The 16,880-nt window shown below is 38.1% G+C and overlaps 1 protein-coding gene across 1 annotated transcript in view; it reads left to right on the top strand.

Annotated features, from left to right (window-relative positions):
* Nucleotides 1-16,880, top strand: part of PTPRQ (protein tyrosine phosphatase receptor type Q) — a 213,112-nt gene that overhangs the window by 120,345 nt on the left and 75,887 nt on the right. The window contains exon 28 of the mRNA XM_047785804.1: nt 11,853-11,974. Coding sequence (XP_047641760.1) covers nt 11,853-11,974 — 122 coding nt within the window. The remainder of the gene's footprint in view (nt 1-11,852; nt 11,975-16,880) is intronic.

Genomic DNA, 16,880 nt, shown 5'->3' with positions numbered 1-16,880 from the left:
AAAAAAGTAATCTAGGTGAAGAAATTTAATAAATTTTTATCTATCATTGATTCAAAAAAGCTGTTAGGTTGTTTTATAATATGATGTAAGAAAATAAAAGGATGAAAATGAATGATTTCTCTGAATTGTAGAAAAAACCAAACAACAATATAAATTAGTATAAAATCACTCTTTCCGACTTGGGCATTTTATTCTAATGGCATCAAGTTGTGCCCAAGTACTTGCTAACAGAACTTCTTATCAAAATCTGGAGCTTCTCTGATAAGGAGCCAGCAACTTACAGCGAGTTTGAGATCAAATTACTCAATATTTGAATAACTCAAATTTAAAAAAGCACACAATTGAAATAATAACTATTACAAAATGCTCTAAAATGGCTTGTAGAAGAAGAAAATGTGTTGTATTAACTCTCTCTCAGCTCGTGAAGAAGAGCATTCCGATTGAAGTTGCAGGGAGCAAAGTTGGGGAATGCAAGCTGAGAATTAAATTGGGTTGCTTTCTGAATCTGAATCTACCACTGTACCCTGAAGTGAAGCAAGGAAATGATAATCAGCCAACTCAAGTAACATTTCTTTCTCCCACATACGCTGATCTAGATAATTGAGGCCAAATTGCTTTTCTCCTTAAATCATCTATATAATAGCCATTACGCTCTGCTTCATGCTGAGTACGTATGGATACAAACATAAGCACAAAAAAGTGCAAATGGCAGAAATATTTAACTTGAAACATCAAAGTCTTAAAGATTATTTTACTCATCTCCTATTTTTCTGATTATCCTTAAACTCAAGAGCAATTTGAGTTGTGTGTGGGGGAGGAATGCAGAATGGAAATCTGTTAAATATCTCTGTGGTGCACAATAGGTACTTACAATGCTGAGGACATGCACAACTTGAACAGAGTGTGGGTGTGAAATTAGTATGGAACGAAATGGGATTCTCATAACATGCATCTCCTATAGACCACCAGGCCTGGAAGACAGCAAGAAAGGAAAATTCCTGGGGTAACACTTAGGGTGTGAAAACCACAGGATACCATACTCATGAGGAATTTTAACTACCCAAACATCTGTTAGGTTGAAAAAAATTCAACAAAACATGCCTCATCAAAGAAGCTTCCAAGGAATGCAACTTTATGATCTAAAAAGAAGGAAAACCAAATAGAGGGTAAAACACTCCTTAACGTTTTTAAAAACGAGACATTGTGATGAGTTCCTCTATATTCAATTAATCTTCTTAATTCATTCTGTAGGTGTAATGCACTTATAATGTAGTGAATGCTGTCAAAACAGAGGTAGATACTCTCCTTTCTCTAAAGAAGCAATTGTATAATGATAAGAAGAGATGTTAGCCCTGAAGAAATAGGAAAATATAATTCATGACATAAACAAGCCCGTTTGGTGGCAGTGGGTTTTTAGAATAGGCTGTATCCTGCTGCCAGAAGAGGAAGTGAATATAATTTATTCTAGACATGATGTCTGTACTTCTGCAAAATTAATTAGATGCTGTTGAAAACCTTCTCAGTGAGTTGCCTGAGACTCCCACGTGTGTAATTCAAGATGACATCTCTCTCTTCTAGACCTGTAAGTTACTGGTATGACTGCTTAGGTTTCCATAGACACCTCAGACCCCAAAGTACCACTGTCCCTGTCCCTCGGCAAACCTTCTCCTCCCTCTGTGATCCCTGTTTCAGAGTATAGTGCCGTTATTCATCTGATGGTTCAGGCCAGCCTCTAGAGCTTACCCTTAATTCTTTGTACACATCCTACCCCAGAGTCCATAGCGGAGTCCTGTTGAATTTACCTTCTAAACATTTTGTGAATTTGTCTATGTTTCTCTGTTAAGGATGTCTAAATTCAGGCCCTTAAATGTACTTCCTATGTTACTACAAAAGATACCTAAATGGAATTTTTGTTTCTATTTTCTCTACCCTCTACCTGAACCCAGTTTTTGGGTACACTTATGTCTTGTTCCTCTGCTTAAGATCCTTAGTAGTTTTCAGTGTTCCTGTTGTATGGAAATTACACTGTATGCTCTATAAGGTCATTTATGATTTTTATTTATATTCCCCACACATCCCTTGCTCTTTCTCCTTTGTGCTCCAGAATCTTTGCTGTTCTTACTGTCCTTTCTGTCTTCTTTTGAAGACAACTGCCTTTTCTTTATGTTTCACACCAAATATCTCCTTTGCAAAGACTTCTATAAACTTATTTTTCCACTTCCACCTTCCAAAAATTGTTTCTAAGTATTTAACATATTATAATTGTTTATCTCTTTCTTTTGTGAAACTCTGGTGTCTTTAAAAGCAGAGATGACCATGTGATCATGTGTTAGGAATATTTCCACCCTTCATGCCCACTCAGTGGCTAAGACTGGATGAATATGCCATTTGGACCTGAGGAAGGCATTTGACTTTAATGTGAAAGTATTTCAGTGTCAAAATTCTCTGCATTGCAAAATAGTTCATACTAATGTTCTTCAACTTTTTTTGGCTATAACTTGTCTTCCAAATACTTACACATTTCTTGTCAAAATTAAAATTCTCCTATTTTTTTCGTGTTTGACATATTCAGCTTCTTTTACTTCACAAACCAGTCTATTTTATATTGCTGATATTTTTTCTTTTTCATTAGTTAACATAAGATGTATGAATTACTGCATATAGGAAAGAAATATGTACATAATAAATTGAGAAGGATTTCAAACAATGAAAGAAAATAAATGCCTATTTTAGAGTGGATTGAAGCTGTAGAAGTATCTGAATTATAACTGAGATAATAAACTGTTAATGAATTTATATAGTAAAGTGGTGTCATAATAAGTTGACAGTCCATGAAGAAAGCGAAGGAGAGCAATGTTTAATTGGGCTGCTAAGCATGATTAGAAAGAGTTTTTGGGTGAAATCATAATTTAAAGAATATAATAGTGAGCATATAAAGTTATTTAATAAAGTATTCAACTGTGTATAATTTAAAAGAGCTTTTGTCCAGATTGTTAGTTTCCCAGAATATAAAATATTTTGAAATCCCATTACATAAGCATGTAGAAGGTGTTTTTCAGCCAGATCACTAAAAATCAAAGGATAAGAGTTATCACTATGTGTTTTAAATCATCAATATTACAGAAAACCTGGTTATCAAAAGGAAAAAAGGAGAAAAGTATCTTTACCCCACTTATTGTTGGCTAAATTTGAACTTTTGAAAATTCAAATGAATTTTCTTTCCCATCTCAAACTTCAAATCTCATGTTGAATAAATCGATTTTGACCCTTCTGAGAATCTTCTTTTTTTTGGTTGAGAAAGAACTGTGAAATAGGCTTAATTCTTCGTGATTTCTGGTCATTAACTCCACTGCAGGTCTGCCTCGGTATTAGGCCATGGGCCAACAGGTTTTCAGCTCTGTTTTCTTCTACATTTACTAAGGAAGTGAGAAGAACTCCAATTTGACTATGGAAAATTTCCAGTTCTAAAAAAAAAAAAAATGTGCAATTGTTATGCCTGGTGGTTTAGGGCACTTTTTCGTTGTGCCCAGTAACTGAGCTGAGACCCCTTAGCTGGATAATTCAGTGTAATGATGATAGCAGGTACGCTTATCGAGTCTTGAGTATGTACTAGTACTCTTCCAAGAACCTTACACCCGTTGATTCATTCATAAACCTCATTCGCTTTTAGGGAAGAGCCTATGGACTCAGATCTTGACTCAGACTGGAGTAAAGCCTCATGATGGTATCAAAGTACTAAGAGGTGGCAGGGTGCCAAGTTGGATTAAAGATAAGATAGGTGAAATCAATTGAAAGGAAATAACAGTAGGCGTCTAAAGTTAAACTATTTAGTAAAGCATTCTACTCTATATTTAATGTAAAAAAAAACCTTTGGTCAAGTTGATAAGCAAGTTTTCCAGAATATAAATAAAAATAATTAGAAATCCTGTTTGCATAAACAAATAGAATGTCTTTTACAGCAAAAGCACTAGAAACCAAGAAGTTAAGGGCGATATATGGGATAATCAGTATGTGACATTATTAGCTTTGAAAACTGAGACTAAGAAAGACTTGGGGATATTATAACAGCTTCTAGTCTATAATCCAACCATCAGTTCCCAAACAAATGGAGTGGGGCTTCACCTAACATACATAACCTTTAACTACACTTTCGGTTTCTTTTCTCTTTAGCTTTACCTTTGATAGTTATTTTGCTATGATTACACCTGCATATAAAGCATGAGGGAGTGAAGCAGCAATACTTACCCCAGCCCCTAACATTGTGTTATGTCGATGGCCTTATCTGAATTATTCCGGGTTGTTCCTACCCATGGCTTCTGGGTGCCATAGAACTGATGATGTTTTCTTATGTTCTTATGGAACAGGACGACCTGTCATTACTCTAGAAACTTTGGGAACGGGAAGGCATGATTGCAGGGAGAAACCTATTCATAGTTTATCCAGAGTAGATGTATAATCCAGAAAGGTAGGAGGAGACCAGTGTGTGGAGTGGCTGTTGGCTGGATGCATGTTTCCATGTTTATCACCACCTCCCAAACCCTAACTGTATCCCTAATCTTCACGGAAGTAGAAATTCAATCCCCCTTTCTAGCCTTATTACCAGGAGTTTTCAGCATTGGGCACCTAGTCCAAAGAGCAATGCCATTGCTTTTTCAAATGGTATGTTGGTGTTACAGAGTAGTGGTTTAAACTTGTACCCCAGGCATTAGCATCACCAGGAGGGCTTGTTAAAATGCGAAGTGCTCTGCCCTACCCAGGTCTTCTGGTTCAGTAAGCAGGGACTGTGGTCTCAGAATTTGCTTCTCTAACAAATTCCCAGGTAGTATTGATGCTGCTGATATGGAGACCACATTTAGAGAATCACTATTGTAGAAAGTTGTTTTATAAATATAATGCTATTCTGGAAAAAGTTGTATTATCTGATCCTAAGAGCAATAGAACTAAAAGGGTAATATTTTCATTCTTACCTGGTATGACTAGTATTGAAAGTGAGAGTTTTTTGCTGTTTTGTTTTTTTTTCCACTTGAGCCATCCTGAAATGACTCAGAAAACTACTCATGCACATCAGAGAAAATGGTCATGCGATGAAGTCTAATACTGTGGACCGCCATGAAATCATTCCCTGTCCTCATCGAATAGTCTAATAGGTCAGATTCTTATGCTTACAGTATCTTCCCTTCGTGATGCCATATTGCTGTTGGGAAATACAAATATAAAACAAAATTAAAGCCTCGTAAAATGCAAAGAGATATTTCATAAGCCAACAGTAGTATCTCATACGGGGCATGAAATCATTGGGCTCTAGGGAAACATTGGATACCAGGGGAGGATAGCCAACTATTGAAGCAGCGTAACCAGTGGGATGTATCCTGAGATGTTCTTCGCCTGCACAAGTATGGTCAGTCTCGTTGCTGGCCTTCTTCAGGGCCCTTGATACCCTGCATTATTTAAGATGTAAGGAATTCACCCAAACTCCCAGCCAGTTAGATTTCCTCTAGCCCTAAGAGGACGACAGGAAACTTAAAGCTTCTAAAACGTACAGCTAATTCTCTCAGATGTGGTGAATCTAGGCCAAATCACAGTCCTAGAGACTGTTAATACTTGCACAAGCTGAGAAAGAATGAGTCCTTTATTTAGTGACGACAATAGCTAGGAATCTGGTGGTCCAGTTTATCCGATCCTGAAACTAAAATGCCCTGGAGGGAAGGACCTTTAGGTAAACTTAAAATGAACTTCAAATCAAATAGATGTGCAGTTTAAATCACACATGTGTACAGAGCTCAAGAATATTTTGTCTTGAGAGTTCCTGTCATTTATTTATGTATGTTTATTCTTTAGGAAAGTCACTAGAGCAAGGTGCTCTAAGAACCATAATGTATTTTCTACAATGTTTTTCATCATTAAATTAAATTTACAAGGGTCTGCAGAAGGCACAGTTACTAGTAAGTCTTTGAATGTGCTTATTCTGAAAGCATAGTATTAGACACACCAGAATTTGATGGTTCTTAATCAAAGCGGCATTCGAACTTTTATATGTAGTAGGCAACATGATGGTCTATCCAGACTCACCTTTCAGCTAACACACTTAGCGTGGGGACACAGATGGATGGGAAAGATGACCCTGACCCACATAAGACCCACATTCCTGTGCAAGGATAGAAGCATGATAATCAGGAAATGATGGTTGTTAGTTACAGAAAATGCATTATTGCGAAAACCAGGGGAAAAGTGCTTATGAGAGGAAGTGATTGGATTATGGGGAATGAGAGAATAAGGATAGATCATTCCTACTGAGTAAATTGCTGTGATTTATAAGAGAAAGGGTATAGTGATATCTTGGCCCATTACTGACTGGATTCATTTCACAAACAATCCTAAATCAGGAAGTGACAGTTTATGGAGAGACAAACAAAGTCTCCTAAAGATGCTTGTACATCACTAAGCTTTTAAACTGGCATATTTGCAACTCTCTGTCCCTTTTCTTCTTTAAGCTTCCTTCATTTTGGTAGTTGACATTCATGGTTGTAACTTCGTATTCCCCCTTATGTGACTCTAATGATAGTTTATTACACACTGGGATAGGGGAGAAAAATAATACCAGATATATTTTATTATGGATTTTTGCAATTGTGGTAAATTCCAAGAGAAAATTATCTGAGACTTGAAAATGTGATTTGCTTAAAAGTGCACTATCATATTTGGACAACATTAAAATAATTCGATGTTGTTTTATACTATACTTTGAACATTGTTATTCTAAATATGTCTCTTAAAATTTCTATGGATTAAATGATTATCTTTCATTGCTTTATACTGATGAGATATACGTTTAGTTATATATTATGTGCATATAATGTATTCATATATCAGCTCGGTTATGTTTGTGTTTACTTTTGCTTTTTAGTTCAGATTTAGGACTTCTTATTCCATCATATTATGATTCTTCAAGAATATAGATAAATATAATATGTTCTAAGAGAATTATTTCATAAAGGATTTAACACAAGGGACATGGATAACAAAATAGGCAATTTAATCAAGTTTATTGAAAATGCAAATATTATCTACAGTGATTGTTTCTTAAAAAAGAAACTTTTGAAAAGTTCAAGAAATGGCATTAAAGCACAGTTCAGTTAGGGGCTAAATGCTTTGCCTTTTATTATGATTGATTAGTGTGTAGAACTTAAAATATTTAGTAGCTCGAGTAGTTAGTATATGCCATGAATGATCTTCGAAAGTCATTTTTCTCTTAGCTCTGCTTGCAGTAGCAGACACTCCCTGATGAGGGCTTTGATTGCTGGTATTAAAGGAATGATCGCATAGTTGACATTTTACCAGGAAAGACGAGTAGTTGCAGCAAGGCATCATACTGCTTTCTGGGCTGCTCTACAGACATACTTACAAGACTAGCTGAGGTTTCCCTTGGGAAATGGATTTAGGTCTGTCCTCATTTGAGACCCCAAAGATCCAAACTGCAGAGCAGAGAAATACAGACATATACGAATATTTCCTGGAGCTATTTCTAAAAACAAGCAGTCATCAGCATAGTCACAGAAAAAGCACATCAATTTTCTCACCACAGCAGATTCTCCATGATTACACCATGTTATCTGGACAACAACAATGTACCATCTTGCCTGCCTGCTAGGAGGATGAATTAGGTTTAAAATTGTAGTCCCAACAGCCACTGGGTTGATATATGTAGTGGAGATTGAAGAATCAGATTCTGAAGATACCATGTTCTCTTGATCTAATTAATTTTGGCCAACTTTCTGATAGGAGTTAACGACCAAGTATCAAGTTCTATAGAGGTCCCTTCTAATTCTTGATAATAAGGTATGGCTTTTGTCTTTTTTTCTTTTTCTTTTTTTTTTTCTGTCTATAATAGCAGTTCTTACAGAGACCTTAGCAGTGGCCTTAAAGGCCCTGCAAAATCTGGCCCTGTTTCCTCTCTGACTCACCGGCCTCCAGGCTCACTGCAGTCCTTGTTACTCCTACAACACACCAGGCACAGTCCTGTCTCACGCCTTGTGCCCATTCTCCTCCCTGCGACACTCTTTCCTCAAACATCCCCACCCTCCCTCACCTCCTTAAATTATTGTCTGTCACCAGTCCAGAGAGGCCTAGCCTTACCACTACATTTTTTAAAAATAGTAACTCCTATTTGCACCCCTACTCCGGTTGCCCTGATTCGCTTTTTGTCGTGGTGCATGTCAATTCCCAACATAGTGTATCATTTCCTTGCAAGTTATATTCTAACTTATCTACATTTTAATAATATGTTTATGTATTTTTTGTCTCCCTCCACTGAAACAGAGGCCCCATGGTCTTTATCGCTTTGGTTTTCTTATCAGAAATGTCTGCCTTGAGTAGGTGTTCAGCAAACAGCTGCTGAGTGGAGAAGAGCAGGTACCCACTGGAAGCTCTATATGCACAGGTCCACAACGACCTTGATCACATCTGTCGTCTTGGGGTCTTCCCAGTTCCTGGGACATGGAAGATGCTCAGTAAATATTTTTGGTTGGGTAAATGCATAAATTTCACCTAAACATCAACAGAGCATTTGGGTAGAAATAAAATTCTTCCACATTTCCAATGGTATAAGACGGGAAAATATTTTAGCCTGTTTTTCTCTTTATTTCTGCCCAAATGGTTCTCCACAATGCTCCTCACAAAGCTAGAAGGCTGGTTTTGCAAAAACGTGAATATGTGATAAATAATTAAAATCTTAATTGTTAATTAATGAACACCTCATAAAGTTTTACCTAGCTTCTAGCCAATCCCCTTTTACAGAGTCAAAGACAGGAAACCCACAAAACATCTTACATTCTTCAAAGCAGATTTCTCCATGGTGAAAGTATATAATGATCAGTAACAGGGTACCTGATCCTAAAGCCCATCCTCTTCTCATTTAACAGTGGGAACAGAGATTCAGAGCTGCCATGTGTTAAGCTAATACTTGCTACGGTGGCCATAACATTTCTAAGAAATACCCAGCTTGGGAAGGAAAGAGGGTTGCCACTCTTGGGAATGGATTGCATCGTTCCATGAAGGCATGCAAAAGCTCTTAATTATGTGCTCAGCCATCTCCTCAGCCCTTAATTATGTTGGTGGTGGGAGACCTCTCCTAGCTTTCATTTGTTATGTAAAATTATCAAAATGAATTACGCCACAATTTGAGGTAGTTTTCCTAAAGCTAGGGTTATAAAGTTAGAATGAGACTGACGAATTCAGGATATGCCAGGTATGTTTAAGTGCAGAGATCCCACTGTCTCTTCTTCATTAGTCACCAGAGAAATCAGTTACCTAATCCCGTCATTGTTATTAACACATATCAGCTCCACATACCATCATCTCTCTTGGAAATGTTCTCAGTACCGAATCGTCACTACTATCAGCATCCTAAATACCCACCTGGTGTTGACGTAAACCTTTTGGCTTTCTTCGGAGCCTGTGACTCACTCGAACAAGATGTACTTGCCATATTTATTTATTTATTTTTGTCTTTTTGCCTTTTCCAGGGCTGCTCCTGTGGCATATGGAGGTTCCCAGGCCAGGGGTCTCATCGGAGCTGCAGCCGCCAGCCTACACCACAGCCACAGCCATGTGGGATCTGAGCCACGTCTGCGACCTACACCACAGCTCATGGCAATGCCAGATCCTTAGCCCACTGAGCAAGGCCAGGGATCGAACCCACAACCTCATGGTTCCTAGTCGGATTCGTTAACCACTGTGCCACAATGGGAACTCCTGAAAAAAATTTAAAAACCTTTTTCCATCTTGGTCTTATCTCCCTAGTTCTAGCTCATCTTTCCACTTGCCAGGTAGACATCTCAGTCCTTTTGAGTGTCTAAGACTTCATGTGTACAGGCCCAAAGTGACCATCCCTGCCCTGTCTTTATCTCTGCCAAAACTAGAGTCTGCGCCTGAATGTGCTATTGCAAATTCTTTAAACACTCTCCCGGCATTGATACATGAATTCACTTTTCACTGCATTGTCCATCTCACATCTACTCAGCCCTTAAGTTCTTTATATTAAATTTTTTAAAGGTCTCTGGATTCATCTCCTCCTCTCTCTACCTACTGTCACTCTCCTACTTGAGAGTCTCATCAGATCTCACCTGACTTTTTGGAAATAGCCTGTCTGGACTCAATGCTTCAAAGCATCCACGTTTTTCATAGCCACATGAGATTTCTTCCTAAATCATTAAAAAATGTCCCTTTTCAATACCTTCAGTGGCATCCCATTGTTTCAAGAATGAACTTCAAGCCCTTTAATATAATAATCAAGTGCTCTCTAACTTAGTTCCCAAGTGACCACTGAGGCTTATTCCTTTACCTAACCCTCCATGAACACTGGTCTTTCTGTGCTATCTCTGTTCCTTGAACTTAGGGATCCTGATTTTTTTTTTTTTTTTGGTACCATGGATTCCTTTGACAGTCTGGTGATGTGTGTGGACCCCTTCCTAGAATAATATTTTTGAATGTATAAAATAATAAACACAAGATTACCATGGAAAGCCATTCTGCAGAAATAAAATTCTGTCTATAGACCCTATTGTTTATGTTTTTGTAGCTTTGCTTATGACCCTCTTAGCAAAGAAGTGCCCCCAAACCTGCCCTTCTGATTATTGAAATTCTTCTCATGTTTCAAAGCCTATTCAACCCTCTTCTCCTCTGTGCAACTTCTCCTTGACTCCCTGCCCATCTGTATTCACCACTTCATCCTTCACCCTCTCAGAATGGATTATTTATTTCTAATTAGTTCTTATCTTTACTCTGCCCTTTACTATAATGTTTTGTATTGATTGACGAAAACAGGCCAAGCACTAAACTCACAGGCAACTTTCACACATTTTGCATTCGTAATTTTTTTTTAAAATGCCATGAAATACACATACGAGGAGGAAACCGAGATCCAGAAATTTTGTTGTTTGACCAAGATCATATGACTTGTTGTTCTTACAAATTATTTGAGGAAAGAGGTACTTTATCTTCTGCTGTACACCTGAGTATCTATGGAACAATATTGTTCAGTAACACTTACGTGGATTTAAAAGTCATAACTCCTGAGAAATACATATCTTGCAATATGTAATGTCCCAGGAATTGATGAGAGGCCATCGTAGGACAGGGATGTGCAGAGCACTTCTTCTAGGTCAGCGTCTATGTCAAATTAACTGTGACTAAATCCTCCTTAGACTGAAGACTCTTCTAATTCCTCATAGTTTCTCAAACTGAAATTTCAACAAGGGTTTTCAGCAATCACTTCCATAAAATATTATCTCTTGTTTTACACTCTCAATGAAAAGACAACAGTAACAAAAGTAGGACAAAAAATTTGTTTGGAATCATAATAAATTCACTTGTAATAATAAGATCAGTTGTATAACCTACTTCCTATGCAATTTCCTCAGTGAAAACAACAAAACAAGGCCAATTTACATTTGTAAGATAATAATTTTAGCTATAACTTGAACCAGTTCCACTTTTCTGTAGTCAAATATGTTTCTGTAGGTTTTCATAAAACAACACTATTAGGCTATTTTAAAATAAAAACATTCATTCAAAAGATTTACTTTAGCAATAGCAATGCTTTTCAAAATATTAGTTTAAAATCATGTATTTATGATCATTAATTTCTCGTGTGGAAGTTCTTTATGTATTGTAATTATTTTGAAGGGAATTATGTTTTTTGATTTGCCAGTGCCTTTTAGCATGCTGTGAACTATAAATTAATGTAGCCTTGATTTATTATGATTATCCTTTTTTATAGTCTTTTCTATTATTGTACTCTGGCAAATGCTAGCTTAAATGTAGCAAGGTAATTGATTTTTTTTCTCTTTTCATAGCTCCAGATGGACCTCCTGAAAATGTCCTTGTAGTAGCAACCTCACCTTTTAGCATCAACATCAGCTGGAGTGAACCTGCTGTCATCACAGGACCAACATTCTATCTGATAGATGTCCAGTCGGTAAGGCATGTCTTACCTTCTGCAAAAGGCAGAAGAGTGCATGGTTAAGAATTCAGACTTTGAATTTTAATCTCAGCTCTGTTAGACCTTGGGCAACTGACTGAACTTGTTTGTGTTTGTGTCCACATCTATAAATTAAAGCTTGACAATGCTACGCAAGGTACAGAGACTTTGTGAGGACTAAGTATGTATGCATAAAGAGCTTAAAACAAAACCTGACACATAATAAGTGTTCAAAAAATGCATCTAGTGTATCGTCACTATGGTTATTACTTTACTCTCAGGGTATAGATGAAGAATATAAACAAGTGGTTATATTGAAAATGATCTATAGGTTTAAAATACCTTGAAAAAACTCACAATATGAAAGGAGAGGGGAAAAGGCATTAGGAGAAATATCTCCAAAATAAGATAACATCAGGGCTTAATTTTGAAAATAACTGAAGCAGAACATGAAAAGGAAATGGTAGAAGAAATGCAGAAGTTAGTGCCATTCAAGAAAAAGCAAGTCATTTGGGACTCCTCCGTCAAAGCATTCAAGAAGAAAGGGCTAAGAGATGAGGCCAGAAAAAGAGGCAGACTTATGTTATGGAGTGGGTTTCATGGTCAGGGCATTGGGGTGTCAACTACAGAATAAAGCAGTGTTCGGATACAGATCTCCGTAGTGCACGCTTAGTATGGTCTCATGTACAGGATAGTTTTAGAGCAGTCCTGAGGGTGCAAAAATAATTACGGAGACAGGAAACTATAAGAGTAAAACTGAACAGGAGTTCTATTGTGGTGCAGGGGAAAACAAACTGACTAATATCTGTGAGTACATGGGTTCAGTTCCTGGCCTTGCTCAGTGGATTGAATTGTGGAGTTATCGTGGTGCAGTAGAAACGAATCCATCTAGGAACCATGAGGTTGCGGCTTTGATCCCTGGCCTCAGTCAGTGGGTTAAGGATCTGGTGTTGCCATGAGCTGTGGTATAGGTTGCAGACGTGGCTCAGATCCCATGTTGCTGTGGCTGTGGCATAGGCTGCTGGCTACCACTCCAATTGGACCCCCTTGCCTGGGCACCTCCATGTGCCATGGGGGCAGCCCTAAAACAAGACAAAAAGACAAGAAAAAAAAAAAAAAGGATCCAGAATTGTTTTGACCTGTGGTGTAGGTCGCAGATGTGGCTCAGATACCACATTGCTGTGGCTGTGGTGACCCCTAGCCTGGAACTTTGATATGCCATGGGTGCAGCCCTAAAAGTCCACAAAGAAAAAAAAAAGAGTAAAACTGAACAAGAAAAGATAAAGACAGAGGAAATGGAGTGAGGGAACAGAATGAAAAGATAATTTAAATCTACAGGATTTGGTGGAAAAAAAATCTGTGAAGGGTGAGTGAAAAGAATAATCAGGGATGACTTTCAAATATGTGAGTTGGAAAATTGTGAGGAGGAACAGATTTGTAGAAAAAAGGAATGAAGTCAGTCCTAGATGCCCTGAGTTTTAGATGCCTGGCAGTCCTCCAGGTGAAGAGACCCCATGAGCAGTTTCACAAATGGATCTGGGGCTCAGGAGAGGAAGCTTGTATTTCCACATTTGGGAAGTGTTGGTGTTTAGGTGATAGATGAAATAATATGAGGAGTTGAGATTAACTATGGAACAGGAGTAAGTGTAAGAAACTCTTCTGTAAGAACTAACTCAAGGAGTTTTCTGGTAGCCTAGTGGGTTAAGGCTCTGGCATTGTCGCTGCAGCAGCCTAGGGTGACATGGGTTTGATCTCTGGCCTCAGAACTTTGGCATGTCACAGGCAAAGCCAAAGAACCAACCTTAGGATATTACTCTTGGGAATACAAACATTTAAATAAGAGGACAGCAAATTGGAGTAGCCATCCGGACCTGAGTCAAACCTTTCACCTAAAACAGGGTGCTCAGTAATGTGAATAATACAGACTTGATAATTAGGATTAGTACTGGAAATATCTCCTTGGCACTCTGCTTGAGTTTTACTGGACCTGATGACCAGTGTCTTCTGGTGGTGAATTAGGTAATTTATGGCGAATTCACCCACTGTTCCCCCTTGCTATCTCTATTCATATCTTGTTTAACTGTTATGATTTAATTATGTCTTCATTATTATTTCTTAAAGGGAAATACTTCTATCTCAAGAGATCTGTGATGATTAAAGGAAAACTTAAGGGATTTTTGTACATTTGTTCTCCCATTCAGTTTTGAGTTTTTGCTCCTTTTTAAGAGCATATTTGTAAAGAGTTTTGGTTCGTAATTAGCCAGAAGTAATCAACATGAATGACAAGTGCTCTGGGAAGATACATTAAAAACAAATTACAAAATATTAACTCTGTGTTTTATCAGATAAAAGACACTTTGTAAAGGAAAATTGCTCCATGTTAGAATTTGATTATATTTAAAGGAAGGGAAAGTAAAGCATTTTAAAAAGTGATTTATTACCTCATTTTCTTAGTATTCTTAGATGAAAAATGTGCCAGGAAAAGAGAAGAATGAAATGATAATACGGTAATTGCTATTTTATGTCAGTTGCATGTTAGCCTCTTCATATGCATTATTTATCATATCTAATAACATTTTGATGTGAATATTACCTTCATTTTGCATAAAAGGGAACTGAGGTGCAGAGATGTGCCTGAAATACTTCTCAAATACTTATCCAAAGACCTGGCTAAAACCAGCAGACAATGGTGTGCGGGAAGATAGGAAAAGCCATCAAATAGCAAGTGAAAATTGCCAAACGGAAATATATGCTCACCAAAATCCCTTTGGATCAAAGACAGTAAAAATTCAAACAAATTCTAACACCTCGCGGTTTCGCTAGTTTCCTTGAAACTAAGCTGTCGCTGGTTCCTTCTTCCCACCTTCCTTCGACACACTCTTAAGCACGTGTACTTGCCAGCGTTGTGCTGGGCGCTGGGTGTGTAGAAGCGGACAAGTCTGACATGGTCATTCATGGTCTTTATAGAGTTTATCTGCAACTCATTTCTCGCTTATGTAATTATCTACCTTCAAAAATCAAAGGCTGCCAGGCCAGAAAAACCCCACATCATTGAAATTAGAACTTGTGCTGCATCCTGACCTTTACTAAATTATAGCCACCCAGGGCATAAAAACTCTTTCTTTAAAAGACTCATATTAAGCAAAAATTAACACTCCTGAATAATCTATTTTTTAATTAGCAGTGACTTATTGCATAGCTTCTTTTCATCAAAGGAAAGATGGAGAAGATAAAGTGCTGCTTTCAGGTAGCTCACACTCTAGCGAAGGGCCCCGGAGTATAAAAGCTACTTTCAGATTATGACATATGCAGTCTTTTTAGAAGATGAAGTAAAAAATTAACTAGGAGTTCTCATTGTGGCACAGCAGAAACAAATCCAACTAGAAACCATGAAGTTGAGGGTTCAATCCCCGGCCTCGCTCAGCAGGTTAAGGATGTGGCGTTGCCGTGAGCTGTGGTGTAGGTCGCAGACACGGCTCGGATCCCGCGTTGCTGTGGCTGAGTTGTAGACCGGCAGGCACAGCTCCAATTAGACCCCTAGCCTGGGAACCTCCATATGCCACAGCTGTGGCCCTAAAAAGACAAACACACACACAAAATGTAACTAAAGCTTCGCCTAGGGGGGACATAATATATAGAGAAGACTGCACAGAGAAGGTTGAATTTGTTCTGGGAGGTGGGAATAAATAGGCATGTACCAGTGGTGAAGGGTACAGTTAGTGGAGAGGAAGGAGAGGAAGACAGAACCTGAGTCAACGTTGTATGTAAAACAACCATACTTCAAAAAAAGGGAGCTATGTCATAGTAATAATGAATGATCAAATATATGAGCAAACAAATTTGGAATTGATTGAAGGGGAATGATGGGTCAAAAAGGTCTGAGGTTTCAGTCCTGGAAAAGTGGATGAATAATGGTTAATAAAAGCAAAACTAGAGTAGGTTTTGTGATGAAAGAAAATGAATTTTTGTACATGCTATATTTGAGGATCCAGTCATCTTTTTGGATTTTCCTGTATATTTTTAAGATACAGTAAATAACAGACATGCTAGTTCAGAGCTCACTACTTGCTATCTTTACCCTTTTTTCTTATTGGTCTTTTTAGGCCCGCACCCACGACGTATGGACGTTCCCAGGCTAGGGATCAAATCAGAGCTGTAGCTGCTGGCCTGTGCCACAGCCACAGCAACGTGAGATCCGAGCCGCGTCTGCGACCAAACCACAGCTCATGGCAGTGCCAATTCCTCACCCACTGGACAGACTAGGGATCAAATTTGCATCCTCCTGGATACTAGTCGGATTCATTTCTGCTGAGCCACGTTAGAACTCCTACCCATTTTTAAAAAATTAATTTAATTTTAATTTTATCCTGGAGTGTAGTCGATTGACAATGTTGTGTAGTTTCAGGTGTACGGCAAAGTGATTCCGTTGCACACACACACATCCATTCTTTTTGAGATTCTTTTCCCTTATAGGTTATTACAGAATGTTGGGTAAGGATCCCTGTGCTGTAAAGTAGGACCCTGTTGATCATCTATGGTATATGTAGTGATGTGCGCGTGTTAAACCACCCTCCTAATTTATGCCCCTTGTCCGCCTCTCCCCTTTGGTAACCATATGTTTGTTTTCAGTTTGTTTCTATTTTGTAAAACTGTTCACTTGTATCATTACTCAGATGCCACATGTAAATATCATACGATATTTGTCTTCCTCTAACTTCACCTCGTGTGATGAGGTTGCTGCAAGTGGGCCGCTGTCATTCTTCTTGTGGTTGAGTGTTATCCCACATCTTCTCCACACACTCCTCTGTTGATGGGTGCTTGGTCGATTCCAAGTCTTGGCTACTGTAAATAGTGCGGCTGTGAGCATTAGGGTATGTGCATCTTTCTAAATTACGGTTTTTTC

Source organism: Phacochoerus africanus, chromosome 7 (assembly GCF_016906955.1).
Source record: "Phacochoerus africanus isolate WHEZ1 chromosome 7, ROS_Pafr_v1, whole genome shotgun sequence".
Lineage (NCBI taxonomy): Eukaryota > Metazoa > Chordata > Mammalia > Artiodactyla > Suidae > Phacochoerus > Phacochoerus africanus.
The sequence above is the reverse complement of the archived record's forward strand: the minus strand, read 5'-3'. Positions and strand labels throughout refer to the sequence as shown.